General features: G+C 37.0%; 1 protein-coding gene across 2 annotated transcripts in view; it reads left to right on the top strand.

The window, feature by feature from the left end:
* The window catches only part of bard1 (BRCA1 associated RING domain 1), a 45,218-nt gene that overhangs the window by 8,668 nt on the left and 10,541 nt on the right, over positions 1 to 26,009 (top strand). For both annotated transcript variants that reach the window (XM_030124139.1, XM_030124138.1), the window contains exons 5-9: positions 1,260 to 1,340; positions 3,849 to 4,021; positions 14,546 to 14,678; positions 14,804 to 14,939; positions 19,244 to 19,336. In XM_030124139.1, coding sequence (XP_029979999.1) covers positions 1,260 to 1,340; positions 3,849 to 4,021; positions 14,546 to 14,678; positions 14,804 to 14,939; positions 19,244 to 19,336 — 616 coding nt within the window. The remainder of the gene's footprint in view (positions 1 to 1,259; positions 1,341 to 3,848; positions 4,022 to 14,545; positions 14,679 to 14,803; positions 14,940 to 19,243; positions 19,337 to 26,009) is intronic.

Genomic DNA, 26,009 nt, shown 5'->3' with positions numbered 1-26,009 from the left:
GAGGCGATACATTTTGAAAAATAATACTTTATGTCAAAAAAGAAAATTGTTCTCAGGTTAAATCCAGGTAAATTCTTATCTTAATCTTTGGCTTTGCCTGAAGAACACCAAGTGGCTTCCCTTTTATTGGATACAATTTTGTGTTCTCTTTTAATTTCAACATTTTCTGCTATTGATTTTTGATGTTCATAGCATAATACAATCTACATCATTGTGATAAAAAGTGAAAATAATAATCATGAGTATATGTATACATGTAGACATGTATTTTACCTCAGCGATAAGGTGCTGTGCTGGGAAAAAATGGAAAATGACCCTTAAAATTGCTTGAAAAGTGGTTGAATTTGACCTTGAAAAATGTATATGAATCCTTAACATAAAAAGGGTAGCTTTTTTTATCATTATCCACCAATTTTGCCATGTATTAAACAAAAAACCCCTCATTTAGAATTATGTCAGTGTTGGTGATTGTAGAGTGTCTGCAGATTCTTTACAAAAACATCTTGACTTTGACTGTCTTAAAGTCTAAATTATTGTTAAAATTGATCATTGATCCTTCAATCTGACTCTCAAGGGTTTTAAAGTTCCACAGACACAGTACATGTTGTTACTATATTTGCTTAAGAAATCTCTGCAAACAGTTTGACAGATGTTTGACTAGTGTTTAGCATTTTCAGTAACAGAGATGGGAATGAGTGGAGCTACCAACAAGTGTGAGTGGAGGGGTACAGGTATGAGCTTTAGCAGCTGGAACGTCAGTAGGAACATTAGTCATGGAGAAATGGAAACGTAACGGAAGCTGGACTGAACCATGGTTAAGACTGGTTCAAAGCAATAACTGTAATGGCTGTTGTACTGTTATTTTTGTGAATGTAAGATCAAAACGCCTCAAAAAATGTCTTAAAAAGTCACAATTTCGGCTTCCTCAAACCTGCAGATACCCTGTGGTTAACAGACGCTTGAAACACGTACATTCTCTTTTTATGCGTTTTTTTTCCCCTCAGTTGAACATATTTGTCACCATCGAGCAGAGTGTGCTCTAGTCCAGTGGGAATAAAGCATTTTTACGGTAATCCCTGTAAACATAACTGTAATCCCCCTCTGGATCCCAGACAAGGTAATCAATGGCCCACTGCGGAGTGTGATTGATAAGCGGCAGGGCTTTAGTACTCTGGGATCAGCCGCTGTGTTTGAAAGGTTGTGTTTACAGGTCTGCAATTCTGACCTCCGGTTTTTGTTGTTCTCTCTGGGTCCTTCAGGGAGATGTAGAAGCTGTCAAAGAACTACTGGACCAAGGGGCAGACCCCAACCTGAAGGATAATGCCGGGTGGACACCTCTGGTAAAGTAGAAGAAACATGCACAGCTAGTGATTCATCTGAGAGCTTTATTTTTGTGTGGCCAAGCAGCTGCTGTTAAATGATCATAGTTTTTCCCTGCTCTGGGGGTTGTGTTTTTTTTTTTTGTTTGTTTGTTGTTTTTTTGATGGTTGAGATTTGTCTGTTTCTCATCAGTCACAAAGCAGCAAACATTTTATTTACGCAGTTCATTTTTTCTTATCAGCCTTTAATGTTCTTCCACACAAAGGTGTTTACTTTTCTGTGGCTAAAAAATGTTAATTTATTCTCGAGAATTTGTGTTTATTATACTCTGTTCTCTGGCAAATCAACCTTTTGTCCTGCTAACCAACCTTTTAGGCTGACTGCACAGGACATGATGTAATCCTTCAGAGCTGAACTTAAAGTTTGTTGAGTTTCTTTTTAGTTTAATTTAAAAATGAAGCCAAATTCTAGCAGTCACAGGAGCTGCCTTGTTAGTATAACACAATCCGGAGCCAGAGTCTGCACAATTGGTTGGTTCCCGACCGTGATTCTGTTCAATTCAGGTTCATAATGGGTCACTACGGCTGTCATTTAACTAATATATAACTATTAAAAACAGACTAATTAGAAAGATAACAGCTTGAGCACAATTCTACTGAAAATGACTGAAATCACTTTGTTTTAGAGGATTTATTGGAGGCGTAATTTAGGGAGTTTGGCTTTTTTCTGAATTTTCATTAGCCACTTTTACACAGAGATCCTGGAAAAAAGTGAGAGGGTGATGCCACTCTTTTTTCCATCATTGACCGATTTCCACAGCCAAGCAGAAAGGAGTAACAGAGGTGAGACAGGCTGGACTTTTACTCAGCAGACCTGCATTCCGGAATCAAAGAGGCTTTGTATAGTGTGTAGTGTGATGCATAACTTGCATGTCCGAAATACCCCGAGCATAGCGGTGTTGGCTTCTTAGCTAACCTCTCCAGAGTCGGTCCGACTTCCACCGTTGCACAAATGTTCACATGGATAGAGTCCTCCGCCCGAAGTGACAGCCTCTCGTGGATCTCGGCATCTCCACAGTTTGACATCTTTCTAGTCACGATTACTTTTGTTTACTGTTCATGGCCTGCACTCGTTTTTAAATCCCCCGGTGTGGGAGTCGCACACACAATACGTCATCAAACCGTCACACCTTGGTTGCGGAAGGAGACCTTTTACATAGCATTCTATCCAAATGACCCCACCCTTTTCATTTACACAGACATTGTTCTGGAATAAAGGCAAAATATTCCTGCGTGTAAAAGGGGCTACAGACTAACCTGGAGTAGCTGTGATTCATTGCATATACTCCAGCCAGCCATTATGGAGAGATGGAGACATTTTGGCTTCAAATTCAGTATTCTCATAACATCTGTCATTATATACAGTCTACAGCAGTGATTCTCAACTGGTGGGTCACAACCCAAAAGTGGGTCGCACACTTGTTGTCAGTGGATCGTGGGCCTTTGGGTAAAAAATCATCTTGAGAAACCAATCCTGTCCTTTATTTTTTATGGAGTTGAGCCCTGCCATTCACAGTCCCCAACAGTAAGTGGTGGTAATACGCTGTAATACTAATTAACACCATACATTTCACAGCATGAAAGAAGACCCAAAAGTTTCTATTCAAATCATGGTGAAGCTTTGGTATGACAACAACTACATAAGACATGGTTTGACAAAAAGATCAGTGTGTTTAAGGCTTGAATAAATGACTGAATGCACTTTTAATTTGTAACTGAGCACACATTTTTGGAATTGGTTAAAATGTACCAAATTTAATGTGAAAAGGAATATTTCCATATTTAGCTTCACCACCTGCTAGTCAGTTTGGTTTATCATTAAACATGTCTTCTGTGTACGTATTGTGATATTCTGTATTATCTCAGATTCAAAACACCGTCTTTTTATTAAATACATTTCAGAAGTTTTAACCGTTATCAATTTGGGTCGCGGCTTGTCATTGAGAGGTGATAGTGAGTCCTGAAGCCAGACCAGTTGAGAACCACTGGTCTGAAGTATTACCTGAGCCGTCGATTTTCTATAAATCAATTTGCTGCTTTTCTACTGCAGAACTTTAAATTGTAATTAGAAATACAGTCAGTCAACTATTAACCAAGTGCGCCTCCTTCGTTTTAGATTTAATCATGTTTTCCACCTTTTAGTCATACTTCAGCGCCTTTTCACTTAAATTGCTGTTGTCGTCTGGTAAAGGAATGAAGCATTATTAAGCCGCAATACATGATTGGCAGATTTGAAAGTTAATTGACACCCCCATACATTATGAATATTTCAGAGGATCTACAGCTTTCATCAAGAAAAGCAAAAATGTCACTAAAGACAATATCATCTGGGAAAAGGATAATTACCGTGCTATCAAACTGAGTCTGCGGTGAGATCGCACAGTCATAATAGGCCTGTATTTAGAGCACAATGGATGGAGAATAGTTAAAGAGAAGCACAATAACTTATGAATATTGTTTTACTCCCAGCATGAAGCATGTAACCTGGGGCACCTGAAAGTGGTGGAGGTTCTGGTCTCGAAGGGAGCTCTGTTAAACACGCCCGGCTACGAGAACGACTCTCCCCTCCACGACGCTGTGAGGAACGGACACCCCGCCATTGCCAGACTGTTGCTGCAGCTCGGAGCCTCGCAGAACGTGCTGTAAGTGCCGTGACATGTTTTCATTGTTAATGGCTTTTGCAGGTGAAATTCTGCAAGGCCACGGCCGCTTACAACCGCATACAAACGGCCTTCATGGTGTTGCTTGTAGAAGAGGTCGGACCATCTCAGAGAAACGACTCGCTTCATGATCAGCTTTAGTCCTTGGGTGATGGGAAAGATTTGACCTGAAAACAAGAGGTTGAGGATAATTTCACCTGAATTCTACATACATTATACAGACAAAAGTATTGGGACATGTTAAATTCAGGCATTTCCTTTCTAACAGGGATCTGGGCTACAAACATTATAAATGTCATAATATAGTTTTATATTGTGATAAATTTCATTGCATTGCTTTGGTTAGTTTTGTTTAAATTGTTAAATGTGCTTCCAAAAAGAAAATAAGAATTTTCTACCACAACTAACCATCTATTTTCATCATATCTCACTTTGGAAGAAACATCTCGCATTAAACTTTAAGGAAATATTGATGTTGTTAAACAACAGTTGCAGAAAAAATTATTAGACCACCCTTTGTTTTCTTCAATTTCTTGTTTATTTTAATGCCTGGTACAACTAAAGGTACATTTGTTTGGAAAAATATAATGATAACAACAAAGTAGCTCATAAGAGTTTAATTCAGAGCTGATATCTATCCATTTTCCATGGTTTTCTTCATAATAACCAAAACCACATAAATTTGTACATCAATAGCTATGACATTCTACTGCCAAAAACAGTGCTTTTAGTCATTCCATGTTTTCTTTTCTGTCTGTTTTAGTCATATGATACACACAGGAGTTAGTACTGGATTGCATAACCACTGTTTTTGATGACTTTTGATGGTCTAATAATTTTTTCCACGACTGTTAATAAACCTAGTATCTGGTCATATGCAATAAAAGAAAATTCAATATTAATAAGGATAAGCTCAACAACGAATTAGAAGCAGTCACATTGACCAAGTGTATTGTTTTCACGATCTTTAAAAATAGACTTAAATCACTGCGCCCCCCACCCCCCACCCCCCAGTCTGGCCCATGGGATGAGTTTGTGAAATGCAAAAATTACACTGAAGATATTAACAATCAAGGATGTTAAAATTATTTTAGTTCAGGTTCCACATACAGACCAATTTGATCTAAAGTGGATCAGAGCAGCAAAATATTGTCATAATAACCTATAAGTAATGACAATTTCAAATGTTCTCTTTGTTTTAGTATAAAAAAGTTAAATTACATGAAAACTTTTACATTTAGAAACTATCCTTTCACAAAAAATTTGAATAATCTGAACAAATATGAACAACATGAAATGTTTAAAGCAGGGGTGTCCAAACTTTTTTTCAAGAGGGCCAGATCTGATAATGTGGACATTGCCAGGGGCCAGTGGTCCTTTCAGACATTTTTTAAACAGTAAAAATTACATCTAAATGCGCTGTTCTACAACAATTTTATTTTCATTGTCACAATATCATTTTTTTAAATGGCAATGTAACCAAATCTAAGTCACTCAGGTGTGAACAAGTTAAAAAAAAACAAAAACAAACAATTCTTCCTTTCACATCTGGAGTCAGATAACATAGAACAAACTGCATAGAGTATCTTAAACGTCCAAGTTGATAAAAATCTTAACCCCACATTCATTTTAAACATGACTTATATGAGTAATCATTACTCATATATTACTCAGTAATGCAAAGTCTGTTAACGTTTAAGATGAAAACATATGACCACTACTCTTGTCTTTCACAAAATCATTCAGAAAGTAATATTTTGTGTCACATCTACAAGTACATAACACCAGCAGTTAGAGGCAACTAACCTGGCAACATGGTAGCCTGCCCTGGTGGTGAATTCACTGAACTCAGGTTCACATGCAGAGTCACTGCTGTGAGTTTAAAGCAGCTTGAATTTGCTTCACTTTTTCGGAGCGCTCACTCCCTGCTAGCTTGTCGTATGCGTTAGCATGTTTTATCTGCTCGTGTCTCTTTACATTGAATTCCTTAAACAAGGCAACAGTCTCTTGACAAATTAGGCAAACATAATCACCTCGATTTTCAGTGAAAAAAAATTGTAAGTCCCATCTCTCCTGGAAGCGGCGGCCCTCACTGTCAACTTTCCTTTTTTTATTTACAGGCGCCATGGTTAGAAATTAACGAAAAAGGTTCACGGCAAAGTCACAGAGCCAGATAGAGTTCGAGTGGTGCTGCCACCATGAGGTGAAAGGAGAAACTGCATTTGGAACCTTTTATGATTCATGTACTCGGTTCAACAGTCCAAGCGGGCCATAAATAATATAATATAAAACCCAAGCTGTGGGCCGTATAAAATCTGACCGCGGGCCGTGATTGGCCCCCGGGCCGGACTTTGGACATGCCTGGTTTAAAGAGAAGTCCGTGCAATTTACCAATATTCTGTCTGTTACACATACACAAAACATTTTGTAAGTTGTAATGTATATGTGTCAATGATAAACAGAGGCATAATATTGTAAAAATTGCATGTATTGCATGCATATATTTCTTAAGACATTTCAGGTTGTTCAAGTTGTTCATATTTTTTATGAAACTTTGTAGATATAAATATTATTACAATGTAATTTTACTCTTTTTCAGCTGTTATTATGTTATTGGTCCAGGCCCACATCAGGTCATATTGATCTGAATGTGGCCCCTGAACTAAAATGAGTTTGACACCCCTTAACTATATGGACATAAATACTGGGACACTTCATAGATACAGCTGTAAGATGTCTTGTTCATTCTGATTTAAAGGTGAGGGAGACTTTCATGACCAATTTTTCATTAAAAAATTCAGAAAATGCCTGAGTTACCCTCCGGCTCTGAACGTAAACAAATGGTTTTGTTTGTGGTGGATGGCACTTCGAAATTGTTCACCGTAATGCAAGAGATTCAGGTGAGTAATCGCAGAAAGACTTACAGATTCGTGATACTTAAGCTATGACTGAGGTTTTACAGATGTGATGAAAAATTGGTCACGAAAGTCTCCCGCACCCTTGAAATATAAACATCAGTATTTCCTTTAAGTGTAATGGGAAAATTTTCTTCCGAAGTGAAATGTGAAGAAAGTAGATGGTTAGCTGTGGTGGAAAATTATTGTTTATAGTCAGAGAATGAAAAATATTTTAGAAATTTAGAGGTAGAACGTTTAAAAATCATAGTCATGGATTTAAAAAAAAACAAAACAAAATTAATGTTGAGAGAAATGAAGTAAAATCTATCTCTGAAGCATTTTGGAAGCAAAGATAACAATTGAAACAAAACTAACCAATGTAATAACATTTATCACAATGTAAAACTACATTATGACATTTGTAATTATTGTTTTGTAGCCTAGACCCCTGTTGGTGTCCCAATACTTTTGTCCATAAAGTGTATCACCACTCTAAGCTAGAGGTCTGATCACATCTATTACTGTCTAAGATGAATCAAAACCCACCTTTCTAACTCAGATAAAAGGAGAAAATCTTTTAATGATTAATAATTTAATATTTAATGCTTGTGAAGATTGAATTACAGTTGAGATTATGCCAAAGATGTAGTTTGTCGTGTATTCTGAATCGGTTTATTTTGGAATCCATTTAAAGTTTCACTTCAGTAGAGCCCGACAACTGGAGTACAACCAATCTTACCTACTAAAAATGTTACTGTTAAATATTTATTACAACGGCTATTGTATTGCTTTGAGTTACATCATCAGGGTGCTTCTGTTTCTGGGCTATTGCTTACTTTCCTCTTCTGTACTAAATCTCTGAGTGCCACTTGTATGGAAAATAATATCAGGCATTTAGCCATTCAGTTGAAAAGAGGACGATGACCAGCAGAGCAGTGCAATAAATAGGTGGTGGTTAAATATACGAAAACGGGCTGACATGGAGCAATCGTTGGTTAATTAGTCGGCGCATCAGCGTTTTTGCTCTGTCGAGGCAGATGCAGGACATGTCCAGAATGGGGGAGAAGATGCTGAGTAGTCAGTTCAACCTTGAGCTGCAACAACCATTTAATTTATAGTTTAGCTGATCTAAATAAGCAACAATTGTTTCGATTTCAGTGACGTTTATCTTTTTTTTTTTTTTTTTATTAGTGATACAGTTAACGAGACATAGTGGAAAGAAAAAACAACAAATAAAAGACAAATCGAGCAAGTAAACAAACAAAAAATAATGACAAACAACAACAAAGACAACATCATATTACAATGAAAAAGATAATATATGTAAAGAGCAACTAAACAGTATAGATTGATTAGAGGCAACAGGTTATTAAAGGAAAGGGGAGAGAGTGAATGAAAGTGAGAAGGGGGGGTGAGAGTGCAAATAATTATAATAGTGATCACGATAATAAGGACAACATGACAATGTATAGTAATAATACTAATAGTCTTATTTGGTATTACTGTGGCGGCGGCAGCCACAGTAACAGTAAAAAGAATTGGTTCAATAATTTCAATATTTATCATTTATATCAATTCATATCAATCAGAGTTTATATTAATTAACTGAAATTAATATGGCTGTAGGGGGCAGAGCCAAGCACACAGAGCCCGAGGAGGGGAGGACACCATCACCTTCTCACTAAGGGTGTAAGACAATATCGATTCTGCAATATATCGCGATATTTCATTTCACAATACTGTATCGATATTAAAAAGTACTGTATCGATATTTTTAGGTATTTATTCAAATGTAGATATTGTGGAGGTTCAATTTTATTTTTTTGTTTTTCTTTTTTATGTACATTTATTATTGTTTAACACTCTTTTATTAAATAATGTTAGTTCCTTTGTTAGGATTGCACAAAAATAATGCTCTGATGTTAGTTATAAACTAAAAGAATATGAACATTTGAACAGGATCTTAAACTGTAATGTCTGTAAAACATAACTTACACAGGAGAATTTTGTGATATAGCATTAGATCCTGTTGTGATCAAATAAAAATGTGTTTAGTATTTGTGCATATTTCTGGTGTAATTCCATTCTTCAAGGAAATAATAATTTAAAAAAAGAAACAAACAAAAAATTGCCTTTTTAACAGTATCATGATATATCGTGATATATCGTATCGTGATCCTAGCATTGTGATTTGTATTGTATCGCCAGATTCTTGCCAATACACACCCTTACTTCTCACACAAACCCCCTTCCCCCGAGGGGTACTCCTCTTTACCCCCTTCTCCCTGCCTTTTGTTTGGTTTGGTTTGGTTTGTTTGTTTGTTTGTTTGTTTGTTTTGGAGATGGCCCAAATGTAGTCCACTCCGCCGTTGGACCACTCTCAGACCATTATGGAGAGAGTCTGTCCAATGTCAAGTGACCTTTTTTTTTTTATTAAGTAATTATTTTATTTTACGTTACAGTGTTTATCTATTTGTTTATTTTAACGAAAAAAGACAGACATTTACTACTCAAATCCGATATTTTTTAATTTGCTCCTTATTTCTCTCACTGTCACATCTCTAGGTTTTGGAGTGTCGATTATTTTTAACCTTCTTAGTCTCATTCATGTTGCATCTCAGTATGAATGCTGGTGAGTCACTTGTCTTATAACACAATATCTCAAGAACCATTTGAACATTCACTTCGACACAAGGATGAACTGAAAAGAATTGCAGCTGAAGGTCAGTGTCACCGTGATCTTATGTCTGTCCAGTACAATTGATGGAATACCTCAGGAACAGCTGAAAGATATTCTTCAAATTCGACCAAAACATTTTGCTTGGACTCAAGGATGAACTGAAAAAAATGTGGTTCCAAAGTCCTAATAAATGAGATGACTGAGAGAACTGCATGAACAAAATAAGGTGCAAGGATAGTGGACACATCTGATTGAACTTTTTATATAATTGTCCTTGTTAGATATTAAAGCTATACCTACTGATCTGGCATGTTGCACAGCATTTAGTACAAATTTTAACGTGAACAACCCGCCTCCCCCCAAAGCCCCGCCCACTTCCCCTTTGCCTGAGCTCTGACACTCCCTCCTCACCTGTTTTTCTATTCGTTCCCCGTGGTGGTTGTTTCTGTTTATAAATCCTTTTTTTCATTACACCGTGTATGTGAGCCTGGTATCTGATGCGGGACTGGGTAACGGATGATTGACAGGAGGCTCAGCCAGGCTCGGCCAATCATTTTATTCGGACTGAATAAAATGATTGGTCAGACTTTTTTTTTTTTTTTTTAACACATATCTTTTTTAAAGTTTTAACACATTACATATCTTTTCTGACATGAATTGATAATATTGTGTGGGTCTCCCTTGAGCATAAACCCCTAGAATCCCCACCCCCTAAGACCACCTCTGAATTTTGAAACAGCAATGAAAGTGAATAACAAAATAATTATTCTCAGACAATATAAGTAATAGTGACGTGAATACTTCTCAACGTCCATTTTTGTACATCTTGATACATAATCAAACACATTAATTTTTATTTACTTATTTTTTTAAAGGGGTATGGTCTCACTGATGATGAGATATCAGGCCTTGATTCTAAAAATTTTAGAAATGAATTCCATATCTTGTGGAAGATGTGAGTTTTCCGTTTAATTGTGTACATCAGCCTTTCAATAGCTACGCAGGATGAGAGTTCCGCAATCCATGAATTCAATGATGGACAATTAACTAGGGGTGGGAATCTTTTACTATCTCACGATTCGATTCGATTCTGATTTTTGAGGCTACGATTCGATACAACATCGATTTTTGATTCAAAACGATTTTCAATTCAGAACAATTTGATTCATAATGATTTCTGCTTCATTCTTTTGGTGAACAACGGATCCTCATGATCTACTCCAGTCTGCTTTGCAAGACAGATGACAGATGCAGACATTAAAATGTCTTTTTCACATTTATTAACTTTTACACATTTATCCATGCTTGGCAGGAGTTTGGTGAGGCACAGCAGTGTGCGTTGGTTTGCCACTGGTGTCTGACTCTGCACTATGTCCTTAAGCTCTGGGTGATGCAGCTGACAGACTGAGCTCATGAAATCGCGTTGTGTGTGACACCAGTTTGTTGCATTTTGCGTGCTATACGTATGCATTTTCATCCTTTCGTGTGTTATTTAATGCCATTTGATGGCCTCCCAATGCGCTGGTCGCTAATCACGCTAGTCACTAACCCTAACTGCTTATTGCGCTAATAGCGCTAATGGCGTGCAGACTGATGGATTTGTTTTATTTTTTAAAATCAATTTTGGGACATTTTAAATCGATTCTGAACTGTAGTAATTAAGAATCGTGATTTTTAAATTAATCAATTTTTTAACACACTCCTACAATCAACACTTTTCCAATGTCTAGCTATAATAAACGCTTTGCATGTATTAGACAGAGGTTCACCAGCCTACTTTCATTCGTTCTAAAGGCTGAAGTTTCTGGAATAAGACCTAGAATATTGGGATTTCTTTGTCTCTAATATTGGAAATTGTGTTAATTATCCTTCTCCAAAATTCTTGCATATGTTCACATTTCCAAGTACAGTGATTGGTCAGACTTTTATCAGAAATTTATAACAATTAAACATTTTTGCGTTTCAAAACCTGGTAGATTTCTTTTACATTTTAGTTTGCCACGCGTTTATTAGGAGCATTTTAAGATTACAAAAGAAAAGTGTAAAAACGCCACATCGTATGGTATAGCTTTAAATAGACAATAGAGCAGATTGCAGGTTGCTGCTCTATTATGATCAACAAAGGAGTTGATGGGGGTCATGTTGGACAGTCATTGCTCATTTTGTTTCATTTGTCATTGTCATCTTACATTTACTCCCTGTTACATATGTATATGCAAAGCAGAAAGAAACAGTGACTGGAACATTCTGTTGTGACAGTGAGAGATGAATGCAGTCTTTTCTCTTGTCCCTCTTTATTCTTTTACCACATACACACACACATGCACACATAATAGGCAAACCAAGACATCTGCCAATGCAATCCCTAATGGGATGATTGGCACACAGCTCTGGGTTGGATAACACAGGTTTTCCAGGTCTTCAATGGGCCTCTGTGTACGTCTGCGTACGTTAGATTTAAGTAATTGGACTGCATTTTTTCATTGTTTGGACCCCATCTTTTAAATGAGAAACTGCCAGAGAGGTCTAGTTTAGCCTCTCAAATACTGACGGAAGTAATAAAGCAAGCAAACATCTAAGTGAAAACTAATAAATTCTATTACGTTGACCTTTCACAGGGACCTCAAAAATGACAGGTTTATGCACGTCACTGCAGGTCCCATGACTGAATCTGGGTCCCGTAAGCACGAAATATCTACTTCTGCAGCACCACTGGACATGTAACAAGTATTTTATAATGAATAATAATGATTTGTTTGAGAAAGACATGTAATTAATGAGCCTTTTGATTAAAAATCTATTCAAGCTTTGCCCACGGCCTCATTGGTTGCTTGCGATACTGTACGTGTGAGTATTTTCATTCAGCTCACAATGAATGATTCTCCTGATAGCCATGGTTACTGTGGGTATCCACTCGATTCCACCAGCACCTTCCTCCCACTTGTGTACATAAGCAAAGGCTCAGGGGGAGAGTGTGACTTTACCTCCTTCTCAATATTCCACGCTTTATTATTTTTCTTTAGATATTGGCCTCACGAGCCGACGCATTCAGCAGCGTGTGCATGTGCATACGTGTGCATATGTATATGTTTCAGGGACACTTGTTTGTTTGTATTTGTGTGTGTATGGGACTGGGGGTATGAATCCAAATGAAATATTTTATGGACCAGTGGACCTATTAATTGCCCCCCAGGTGTTATCTTTGCTGACGCCTAATCTTTTCGGGAAGACCTGCTGGGCTTGGTTCTTCTTTCCTCTCTCCTCCTCTGCTCATTCCTCAAGGTCACCTCTTCTATTCTTTCATGCAGTTCAGTCAAACTTTAAGTTATATACAAAGCTGTTTCTTCATTGTCCTTTATTATACAAGGGGGAGGGAAGTCTTGTAGTTTCATCTCTTTGGCTCAATGAGTAGAACAAAACATACACCGTTTCCTTTTACCAGTTGGGAAATAGTGCCAATTATGTGTATGTTATTATTTTATTTTATTTTATTGATCTTGTTCTGATAAGTATCAGTTCTTCAATATATCACGATATTTCATTTCACAATACTATATCAGTATTAAAAAGTACTGTAACAATATTTTTAGGTATTTATTCAAATGCAGATATTGTGCAGGTTCTTTTTTTTTTCCTCTTTTGTTAAATTTATTTTTTATTATTTAACTCTACTAAATAATTTTAGTTCCTTCATTGGGATTGCACAAAAATAATGTTATGATGTTAGTTATAAACTAATAGAATACGAACATTTGAACAGGATCTTAAACTGTAATGTCTGTAAAATATAATTTAAGTTTTAACACAGGAACATTTTGTGATATAGCATTAGATCCTTTTCTGATCAAATAAAAATGTGTTTAGTATTTGTGCAGATTTCTGGTGTAATTCAATTCTTTAAGGAAATAATCATTAAAAAAAAAATTGCCTTTTTAACAGTATCATGATATATCGTGATATATCGTATCGTGATCCTAGTATTGTGTTTTGTATCGTATCGCCAGATTCTTGGCAATACGTACCCCTAATTATAAGTGTGATGTATGAAACCTGCAGGATGCATAGTGTATTGAATAGAATAATATTACAATATTATAGTAGTATAGTAATAGTAGTAATATAGTAGTAATAGTAATAGTAGTAATAGTACTGTATCTTTTGGTTTTGTTTTTTCAGTGATGATTGTAGAAAGGATTATTCATTTTGACGTAGGAATTTTTATTTTATTTTTATTTATTTATTTATTTGCATATCATAAAACAGCAAGAGAAAGTTAAAAAAAAAAAAAACAACAACATTCAAACAAGTAACATCATTGTGCAGGAGAGGTTACAAGCCAAAAAAGGCTTTTGTGAATAACCCCAGGAAATAAATAACACACAGGAAAAAATGAAAAATACAATATAACTGAAATAATAAACTAAAGTAAAAACAATAAAAATGCAAATCAAATTACAAATCATCAAATACAACTCAAATGATATACAGCCTTACATTTTTTCATGAATTAGAATTTTAGTTTGTAAAAGAGCCACTTTTTGGTATTAAAATATATGTAAGGGGGATTTGTGACTGTCCAGCATTTCAGGTTTTATATGTAAAAATCCTAATTGTTGATTTGAAAACAAAATCTGCTGGTGAGGTTTGTAAGACTGATAGCTTAAAGGGTTTTATACAAATTACATAACTACATCAATAACATGTAAGAGAGTTATGACTACAGCATACAAGCCACTGTTGCTGTCCTGCTTTTAGAGTGTGTTGGTGTATCTTTGTTTTTTTAGTGAACAAGCAAACTTGCCTGGCAGTCCCAGCAGTCAGCAGATGGTTGGCATTGCTGGCGGATGGAAAATACAAATGTGTATGCATTCTGAGGGACACTAGAACACTTTCTCTATTTTATTTCTTTATTTATTTTTGTTTTCACAGTAATTTGTATGGAAAGAAGCCTGCAGATTACGCAGCAAGTCTGGAGATGCTGGAGATTTTCCAGGAAGCCACAGAAGGTGGCCAATATGCTAATACAACTCACAGCCCCTCGATGGTCTCTCTACATGACAATGTAAATAGCTTTTTTTTTTTTTTTTTCTCCATTTCCCTCCTTCAAATCATAAAGTCTCATGTAGTAGAACTGTTGCAAGTTTAATTCAATACATGACTAAGTTTGGCTTGTGTGCCGTGTTCTAGGTAACCAACTGTGCGGGTAAGAATGATATGACGGTGGTGGTCCTTGCCAGCAATCTGTCACACACAGAACAGCGTCAACTTGCCAAATTGGGACAGTTGCTGGGATGGAGGATGGCTGACACTTTTACTGGCACAGGTAGGATTGCTGTGTGACAACATCTTCAAAGGGCCTGTAGTTCCTCGATGTTCTAAAATAACCGCCAGTACAAGTTACATATGCTTTTTAATGATATTTTTTGACACACTGGCTCACAGCAGTATTTCACAATAACATCAGCTACCATTTAACTCAGTGGTTCCCAACCATTTTTGGCTTGTGACCCCATTTTAGTATCACAAATTTCTGGTGACCCCAGACATTCAAAAGGGAGACTTTTTTTTTTTTTTTTTCTAAAATTTATTTGTTTTTCATCATGTAATAGTTTGCTATACTATGTTGCAAATAAAGGTTAATTTTAGACAATATTTAGTCTATATAATGTCTATTATTATGGATGGAGGCAGAAAAGCCAGGTGTAGATTACTGCACAAAATGAGAATTTTATTTTACTTGGTCAGGATATGTACAGTCAGTCCAGCTTGGATTTACAAGGCTGACAATTAATACTGAAAAAAAAAAAAAACAAGAACTCCATTTATGAATTATGAAAGAGCTGCAGCACCTTAAACCAACCACAATGAACATTTGGAAGATAAACAGTACCACAGTGCTTCAGTTTCAGCTTCACAGTTTGTCATGTCTTTTATGGATTGTGATTGTCTCTCTCAACTCACCATATATTTTTTTATTAATAAGTTTTTCTTAATTTTTTATCAATTACTAGAAATTTCAGGTGACCTCATTTCAATTCCAGGTGACCCCACATGGGGTCCCGACCCCAAGGTTGAAAAACACTGCTCTACAGGTTAATAAGTTTCAGCTTCAGAGTTTTTCATGTCTTTTATGTATTGTGATTGTCTCTCTCAACTCACCATGTATTTTTTATTAGTAAGTTTTTATTTTTTATTTTTCTCAATTACTAGAAATTTCAGGCGACCCCACATGGGGTCCCGACCCCAAGGTTGAAAAACACTGAGTTAACTGCTTGTGCACTGATGCTATGTCATGTTCAAGGCTACACACTTGTACATATAATCAACCATCAATGGGAAGACGTACTAAACTGAGTCATAAATAATATGGTATTATGAAGCATAACCCATTATACGGCGATATACAATAGATGGTGTTATAAACAACTCTTTGACTAAATTATAAACTGAATGTTTATATGAATGTTCTATTCGCAGTGAACCAGACTTTAGGGCTTTACGACCTTTCACAGAGGCTTTTGTATTGTAAAACCTGGGTGCTTTAGCATTATCACTCATGAGGGCTCAACAGTAACTAACAAGTGCTTTTAGAGCTGTATACATCATTGTGATTCAGCAGCTCCTTCACTGTTGCATAGCAATGGATGGGAGAACACCAGAGAGCAAAAGTAATTGAAATCATTCTTCATAAAATGTTTGGAGGTATTGTCTGGGTGATGAATAAGCTTTAATGGAAAAACAGAAGTGTCTTAGCATTCTCCCTCCTGACTAGAGGGCTGAAAGTTTGGGCTTTCAAAGGATTGTTTACAAATTGGACTTCGGGATACAAATGCATGCAAATCTGCGGTCGACGCACAGAATAAAACACACCACATACAATTACGTTCATCTTACACTTGTACGCTTCTTGAATAACAACGCAAATGGTTTAACGTGAAAATAGCACGCGATCATATGTCTTTGTTTATTTATTAAGGGAGCTGTCCTGTTGTTGGGTTGCAGTGGACAGTTTGAGAGTTTTATTGAAAGCCTGTTTATTCACTGGGGTAAATTAAAGGACAAACTGACAAACACCAGCTGGAAAAAGCAGAACTCAAATCAAAAATAGTTAGGTTATGGTGGATAACTGGCCTCGCATTCAAACTGATTGTCTCATATTGGTTGGTGTTTTAATCTAACACTGCACTGAAATTAAGTAGAAATTTAGGGATGTGTGTGTGAATAATTGGTCAAAAGGATAAACAGATTTGACTGTGCTGCATTTTTTTTTTCTTAGAAACTAGAGCAGATGTCAACACTAAAACACAATTATGCATAGTATTATCTTACTCAAATGGATAGCAGCAGGTTTATTTAAAACTTTGAGCAAGATAATGAAGCAAGTTAACCTTTAACTCGCTTTGTTTTTAAGTTATTATGCTAAAGATAAATTATTTAATTTCAAAATGTAATTAAAATGCTCATCCCTAGTAGTTATGCATTATGTAATCCTGATTCATAGTTACTATATACATTACATATTATCACTGTCAACCTCTTATGTCCGAAACTGGAAAAACAATATGTATTCTAAATAAATGAACGGAGTTAAGAGATGTAGTCACAAGCTATTTTCAACACTTTTCATTAGTTAAATATTTCTAAAACTGTCAAGCCAACATGAAGAATGACCAATAGAATTAATTTATAACAAAAAAAATAAATGAAGACCAAAAATGGATTTCCAAGTTTTCCGCCTGACAACAGCAGTGTAAGTGCTTCCAGGCAATGAACAAACAAACAAACAAACAGGAGCATTTGGACCTTACAAACATTATAATATGATGAAATAGAGTTTTAATTGATTATTAGGGTTAAAACACGGTATTCGAAATCTCTCTGATGGGAGTTTTTAGAGACAATTTGACAGGTTAGTGTTGCTAAATGACCCACATTTTTACTTTGAAATTCGTTTTTGCTTTAGTTGAACCATAAGGGATTATCCAAAACAAGGAGCTACTTTATATTGAAATAAATGTCGGAATGGTAATCAATTAAAATTCGCTCTCTGACAGGACATTACTGTGTTTTGACCCATTTGTAGAATTATTACTTGGGCTATTGTTTGTTTATTTGTATCAGACATGTAAGTAGTTACAGTCCATAGAGTATAATTAGCGTAAAAAAAAAAATAATAAAAAAGGGTTATAAATGTAAAAACGACATGCGTGCACACACCCCTTGTTATCTTCAATAACAAGTATAAAGATGCTGGTGCCAGTACTTAACAAGTGTAGAATCAATATAAAAGTCAGAGTGAACAATTGTAAAAATCATTACATTTCTAGAATGACTTAAACGCAGTATAAAATTCAAAATTGCTTTCCGTAACATCTCATAATAAGAGCGAACATTATTAAAACAGAACATACCACTAGCACTACAGCTACGATAAAAACCGTGTGTAATACAGAATGCATTGTTAAAAACAACTCTGACTGAGTGAGCAGTACGTTTAAAATTAACCCATAAGTAACAGAGATAAATATTCGAGCAAAAAGATTTGAACAATTTATTCTTAACAGTAGTGGAACAAAAATAAAACCTGCGAGAGATAAAATTACTCCTGCCATAAAGACTCCTAACCTTAGATTGAATGTCATGATCATCACTAAGATTATCAGAAACAATATGTCCAAGGTACTTGTAGGTTTTGACATATTCTAATGGAAGGTTATTCAACTCAAGTTCAGTTTTTACATTGTAACTATTTGTGTCAAACAACATAATCTTTGACTTATCAGAGTTAAATAAAATATCATGAGACTGACCATACTGGGAGCAAGTGTTGAGCAACTGCTGGACGCCCTTGGCAGATGGAGCAATTAAGACTATATCATCTGCATACATCAGATGATTAAAAACAATTCCCGAACAACAATAACCAACTGGAACATTATTGAGTTCAATACTCAACAATTTGGTATAAAAATTATTAATTGCCTTTATTACAATATTGTCGATTTATCATCAAACTATCCCCGTATGTTACCATAAATTGTAATTTAAAGCGCTACAATCCAGTTTACCACAAGATGTCATTAAATATCACACTGACACTTTACAAAAACACCGGAATGAATGTAGCACCTCTAATTTTGTATTTTTTTTTTATATGGTATCTCTCTGCTCAGTGTCTCAGAAGACGAAGAAAATTGTCACCAGACACACTGGACCATTAGATTGCAGCCTTTTGTGATAATACAATTGCATGGGCTGACACTGCAATCGCAGTTTGATTAATCATGCAGCTCTAATGTCAACCCACCACCAGGCCGGCTAAGAAATGAGTTAGGATGCTCCCTATTACGTCTCAATCTCAACCAGAGACATAAAACACAACTTGATAGTTCAATTCTAATAGATTAAAATGTTTACCCTTGGGAAACTAAAAATATTCTGCAGCACTGCCTCTCCGGCTATCTTCCTATCTATTCACACACAAAACCAGCCACTCGGTCCTAAATCATTCAAACACACGAGGAAAATAAGAACTCGTAGCTGCTATTTTTATACGCAAGTGTAGCACAACTGGTTTGTAGACTTTTCTGTTTACAGTGGCTGGTGTGTTCCTGTTTTCCTTCACAGTGAGCCATGTTGTGGTGCCAGAGGGACATATGCCCACCACCTACACCACCCTCCGGGGCCTTCTTGCTGGGTGCTGGATTGTCAAATACAGCTGTAAGTATGGGGTGAGCCTCTGACTGACGCAGTTTTCAGTAGATGCTATTTCTGTGCTGTGTGTCATGTTAAACTCTGTCGCTGCCGAAGCCTGGATGCATTCCTCCTGCAGTGAAAGCGACGCACATTTGATCCAAAATATCCTGAATATTTAATGTATTTGTAGCATAACACGAGCCTGCCTTCCATTTTTAAAATGTGCTCAAAGAGTTCTAACCCCGTGACTCTTTCCGTATGTGCTGTACTTACGGTAGGGTTACCCAGGGTTCCGGCAGGGTCTTAAAAGTCTTGAATTTGCAAATCTGCATTGAATACCTTTTTAAAAAAAAAGTCTTTAAGTGTATTTAAAAGTGGGGTAAGAGATCCTGGAAAAATGGTTTGAGCAAGCTACATTTTGAAAATACATAATTCAAAAGCCCAAACCCCTTTCTTCAGACTTTCCCCCAAAGCCACGCCTCCAGAGAACCAGAACGTGCAATGCTTGTTCCCGAGGGTTCCGGAGTGTTGCACACCATCAATTCCCCCGCCCACCTCCCCGGTCCGTGGATTCATGCATACTTCATTCATTCTCCTCCAACAACCCCCCCACCCCACCCCCACGGATCCATGCTTACCTCTGTCTGTTCATCAGTATATTAGATTAGAAGTTGGATTTTTCACTCGTTCTTTTGGTACGTGTTCTAAGTAATCTCGGGCTAGTAAGAACAGCTGATTGCAGTAAGACTGATGTCAGGCTAACAGCCCACTTTTGAACACTGTGATCTGTGCATTTCACTATTATGTTTGTCAACAGAACAGTCCCAATTCATACTTAGCTGGCTAATGTTATATTTCCTCGTGATTTATGTTAGCGACAAAACAGCTTACCGGTGAACTTTCCATCCTAATATAACTAATATAGCCAAGCTCTGGCTCTGGCTTCGTTTCTTGTACAAGTGCTCCAAACCTCTGAGAACGCACGATTCATGCATGAAGAGGGGTATGCGCAGAGGGGGGAGGGACAAATAGCAGTTGAGTTTGATAGACATATCACCGTTCAATCATTTCGACGGGCCGGTTAAAATGATTGGATGGTGTTTTTTCAGTCCGATCTGTTCGACAAGTGACTAAATTTTTTTTTTTTGTGTGTTAGAGCATTTAATTAATTTGTTGCAATAGGGGTGTGAAGGGGATTTTAAGCAATATAGTAAAAAGAAATGCTGCATGAAAACATCTTCTACCCTACCTTTAATTTGATATGGTAGATCTTTGATTATGCTGCCATAAACTTGTTGGCTGTGTTGTGTTTAAATGTGTCTGTTAAATGTCCAAGCTGCAAAGAAAGTAAAGTTAGCTTATTCAGTTCCACCTGTTCCAACCTGACAATTTATATTGAAATTAGGAACCAATTATCTCCGACTTTGCAGCCCTTGGAGAGAAATTACTCGGAATGGTAGGAATCAAGGCATTGGCGTAAATAAGTACATTTTCCTAAATTCCAGGAGTTGCAAATTTTTTCCAGTATGGCCATGAAATAAGCATTAAATTCTGTTATAGATAGTCTTAAAAAGTCTGAAATTTAACTTCAGTCTCCACACATGGTTTTTTATTTTCCATTAAGAAAAATCCCAACAGTTAAAGTGAAGGGGTTTTCCTCATTGGATTTTCCTCATTGCAGGTTTTCAGCCAAATAATGTTACAACAGACCCAAACTTGAAGTACTTTTCACTACAGAAGCATTATAGCTCACTATACCGATGAATGGCAGTAAGATCTGAATATTTATTCGTTTTTGTTCTTGACTATAACAGCTCCAGTACAGATGACTTCTTCCACTCTTTCCATCAAAGTGCAGAGCAGATGGGTTTCAGTGTGCAAGCTGTTCGCAGTAATTTGTCTGGGCTTTTTGAAAACTGAAAGAATATTTCACAAGCAACTGTTGTTTCAGAAGAGACTACCATGGAGTTACGTTGGATAATGTGCAGGTTATTATTTAGACGTGCAAGCTTCACTGGTTTGTTAATTGGTTGTTTATCTAAATGCGGAGGCCATGGGATGCTATGTGCTGCCGTTGATTGTGAATTCCTCCAGAGCTCAGAGCCGTACTGTTTATTATTCACCATTTGTACCAAACTAGTCTGATACAGGTACATTCAAGCCTGTTCCTCCTCTCTACAACTTTTTTTGGAGTTATCCAACCTGGAGAAACCCTGTTCAGTATCCAGAAAAGAAATTTCTAAATTTATAGTTGTGCATTTTATTTTGTATCACACACTGAATGTCCAAAGAAACGTTAAAAAGCACATTTTGCAAAAGGCAATTTTCAGATCAATGGTTTGCGCCTGCTGCGTATGCACACACCTGCGTACATGTCTGAGAGCCAAATGGAGCGGATGGGTGACTCTGGGAGGGAATCTGGGAATCAATGTGCCTCCAGGCTTCAGTATCAGTCATGATGAAAAGATGGCTAAGTTTCTTTTTCCTGTTTGATTTATGCCATGATGAATACTTTGCAGAATTGTAGCTATTCTCAGCGAGTCTCCCTGGCATCCTTGAACCAAGTCAACAAGCAGATATTCAGAAGAAGTCTGCTTTAGGGGAACTAAAAAAGAGACTTGCTGTCAAAGAGTTTTCTGGCACCTTGGTGTGCCCTTGACTGGTGTATCCGTCAGCATCTCTTCACTCTGTGAGGGTATGAGTGTGTGAGTGTGTGTATATACGCGTCTGTGTGTTTGTGGATGGAGTAAAACAGCGTGCACACTTGTCTCTGTCTCTGCCAGTAAGCCATTTAAAGTTTAAATGCGTGTGCTTAGATGTGCGTGATGTGTCACAGAGTTTGTGTGTTTGGACCGTCTTCAGCCCCTCCTCTTTCGCCTTTCACCACGCAGGCTGAGCACTTGACATGGTTTGTCTTTCTAGTGACAATCGCTGTGGCATCCTATCTGTTTCTGTCCCTGTGTACGTCTGTGCATGAGGGAGATTGGATGAGTCATGTCACCGTCGTTGTCCAGGCTACAGTCAGGATGTCTTTAGCCTAGCTTAATTAGGAGGTAGGAGTAAACAACAGAAGAGACTCACAATCATACGCCTCCTTCAGATCACAACTTAAACATTGGATGAAGGAAAACCAAGCCTGTGACCATCAGTAGATTGTCGTCACTGTGCCGTTCTGTGTGTTTTTATGATGTTTTGCCTTTTTGTCAACTGTCTTTCTTGTCACATGCCTAGGGACTACAAATGGAAATAGCACTGCTGTTACAATCTGGCATATTTACAGCTGCAATTGTTTTAGATGTTCATTAATATGCACTGTCCCTAATCAATAAATAAATAAAAACTTTATTTATATAGCACCTTTAAAAATGAAGTTTACAAAGTGCTTTGACAGACAAAGCTGAAGGGCACAACAGCAGGATACAAGATGCAAGCAAAGACACTAAAACAGAAAACAACACAATAAAAGAGATATGTACAGCAAACACGAAAACATGACACTACGAATAAATTGAGTGAATCGGAGTAAAGAGGGCAGGAATAACGTAACATGATGCTGTCAAATCGGTGCAATAATGAAAGAGTGAGATAAAACAACATCATGTATGAGAATACAAATTAATAACCAAACGCCAAACAGGATAAAAATAAAATCAAAAATTAAAAGGGACAAACATCACATAAAGGCAAGTCGATAAAAATGTGTTTTAAGAAGTGATTTAAAAAATGTCACTGATTCCGCAAGCCTTATCTCCTTGAGAATTAAATCAATCAATCCAACATCTCTTCAACTTATCCAGTGTTTGTACTAAGGCTGCACAATATTGGAAAAAACTGACATTGTGATGTTTTTTTAACCCTATATATTGCGATATTAAAAAATACTCTGGAGTGCATAATAGCTATGTGGTGCCAACGTAAATGGTCAAACTAATGAGCGGTGTTTCCTCTCTTTGCGGCAACAGGTGCAAGACACTGTCGACACAGAACATATGTTTCAGTATCATCCTTGCAGTTGAAATAATTCCAGATATCTGACGTTGCTTTTCTTTTTGGCACCAAGTCTTCATTTACGGTGATTTTCTCTTGTTCGTTGCTTATTACCTCCACCAAAGAGGTTTTGTTTTCATCTGGGCTTGTTTGGATTTTTTGTTTGTTTGTCTGTCTGTAAGCAGGACAGTTTTTTGGACCTAAATCAAGCAATAATAGGCTGATCGAGATAAAATTTGGTTCATATTGATCATCTTACAAAATTGCATTTTCTCGCTAAAATTCAGAGTTGAAATGGCGTCATTTCCATTCAGTAGGTAGAATTTTGCGGGGAAAAATTGGTTGTCTGACCATTATTCTGCCATTATCAGGTCGATGTAGCTCAAATTAAGTTCATGTCGATTGTCTAAATTATCTTTTTTCATGCCACTACCTTGAGTTTACATAATGTTATATTTTGACAAGAGGTGGTGTGTTTTTTCCAAATGTTAGGGGGAGCTTCTGTTGAAAAATTATTTTTTTTTGGACATTAACTCTTTCAATGCCATGGGCCGATTAAATCGGCTTTACGAATACAACCTTTAAAGTGCCACGGGCCGATCAGATCGGCTTTGGAGAACACGCCATATTTGTGTACAAACAAACCATCCACCCCCATTTCTTTCTCACATTTCGATGATGTTCTTTCTGTGTCCCCCTTTTGAGACCAATCAGACGGGAATTTGAGGTCACTCGACCGTATAATATTTTTATATCTTTTTAATGTTTCTTATTCTCCGGTGTTTCATCAGAAGGAGCCCTCCATGCCGGGGGGCGGCTGTGGACTCCGGGGGCTGTGGCGCCTTCTCTCACTGGGGTCCGCTCCTTTCTGATGGGTGGGGTTCCCAGTTGGCCCTCTCCCACTAGTTGGGATGCGGGGCTGTGTTGCTGGTGCCTGGTCACCGGGGTCGGCGGCTGCCTCCTGGTGCAAATGGCTCCCTGAGGCAGCGCCTCCTAAATTGATGTTTTACTTTTACTTGTACATTTTTGTTCTGGTCTACCCGTGCTCAGTCAGTCTTCTTAAGTATGTGTGACCTTGTGGGTTTGCATGTATATGTGTGTGTGTGTGTGTGTGTGTGTGTGTGTGTGTGTATGTGTGTGTGTGTATGTGTGTGTGTGTGTGTGTGCGGGTGAGTGGGTGGGTGTGGGTGGGGGGCAGTACTGATTTTTAAACTGATATGTAAAGCACTTTGTGCTACAGTTTTTAATGTATGAAAACTGCTATATAAATAAAGATTATTATTATTATTATTGTTATTATTATTATTATTATTATAAATTATGCAAATTATGATCGATAATGAATCGGCTGCGTCCGGTGCGTTTTGAATCTAATCAGCAATCAGTCGGATGTTACCGAGCGGTTTCCTGCAGGATTCTTCAAATATTATAAAAACGACGCGAAATACTGAAAAACGGCCAAATTCTGTGGCACTTTTAAGGCTTATTAGCCCCTTAACTGTCTGGCACCGAAAGAGTTAAGGAAATAGTCAGCCAATCAAACTCAAACTTGGTTCATATTGATCGTCCAACAAATATCCAAAATTTTTTCTGGCATTATTCAGCAGATAATTTTCTGACATTATTCAGACCAGATATCCTTCATGTGAATGTGATAACTATCCCCCTTTAGCACCAACACAGATGACTCCTAGCACTGTGGACACAGAACATACGTTTCAATATCATCCTTCTTGTAGCCGAAATAATTCCAGATAACTGACATTGCTTTTCATTTTGGCACCAAGTCTTCATTTACGGTGATTTTCTCTTGTTCGTTGCTCATTACCTTCACCAAGGAGGTTATGTTTTCATCAGGATTTTTCTGTTTGTTAACAAGATAACTCAAAAAGTTACGGATGTTGATACTGGCACAAGGAACAAATAATTAAATTTTGGTGTGGGGGGGGCAGATTTTTTGTTTGTTTGTCTGTTAGCAAGACAGTTTTTTGGACCTAAATCAAGTAATAATAGGCTAATCGAGATAAAATTTGGTTCATATTGATCGTCTTACAAAATTTCATATTCTTGCTACAATCCAGAGTTTATATGGTGTCATTTTTATTCACTAGGTGGAGTTTTGTGGGGAAAAATTGGTTGTCTGACCATTATTCCACTATTATCAGGTCATTGTAGCTCAAATTAAGTTCATGTCGATTGTCTAAATTATCTTTCTTCATGCTACTACCTTGAGTTTACATAATGTCATATTTTGACAAGAGGTGGTGTGTTTTTTCCAAATATTAGGGGGAGCTTCTGTTAAAAAAGTGTTGTTTTTTTTTGTGACACTGTTAAGGAAATAATCGGCCAATCAAGCTCAAACTTGGTTCATATTGATCGTCCAACAAATATCTAAAATCTTTTCTGACATTATTCAGTAAATAATTTTCTGACATTATTCAGGCCGGATATCCTTCGTGTGAACGTGATAACTATTCCCCTTTAGCACAAACATAGGTGACCCCTAGAGGAAGAACCCTATTGATTTTGGGTGTTCCATGAATATCATCACTTGTCCAACTGGGGGCAGGTATAGCAGAGGGCTGGGGGAATTTCAGGGGTATACCCTTGCTGTCGGCCCCTGACAGCGTAAGCCTCGTGCATTATCTAGCATCTCCAAATCCAAAGTTATGTGAAATTATATATTTTTTGATTATTTCCAGAACTATAT

Source organism: Sphaeramia orbicularis, chromosome 21, assembly GCF_902148855.1.
Source record: "Sphaeramia orbicularis chromosome 21, fSphaOr1.1, whole genome shotgun sequence".
Classification (NCBI taxonomy): domain Eukaryota; kingdom Metazoa; phylum Chordata; class Actinopteri; order Kurtiformes; family Apogonidae; genus Sphaeramia; species Sphaeramia orbicularis.
The sequence above is the reverse complement of the archived record's forward strand: the minus strand, read 5'-3'. Positions and strand labels throughout refer to the sequence as shown.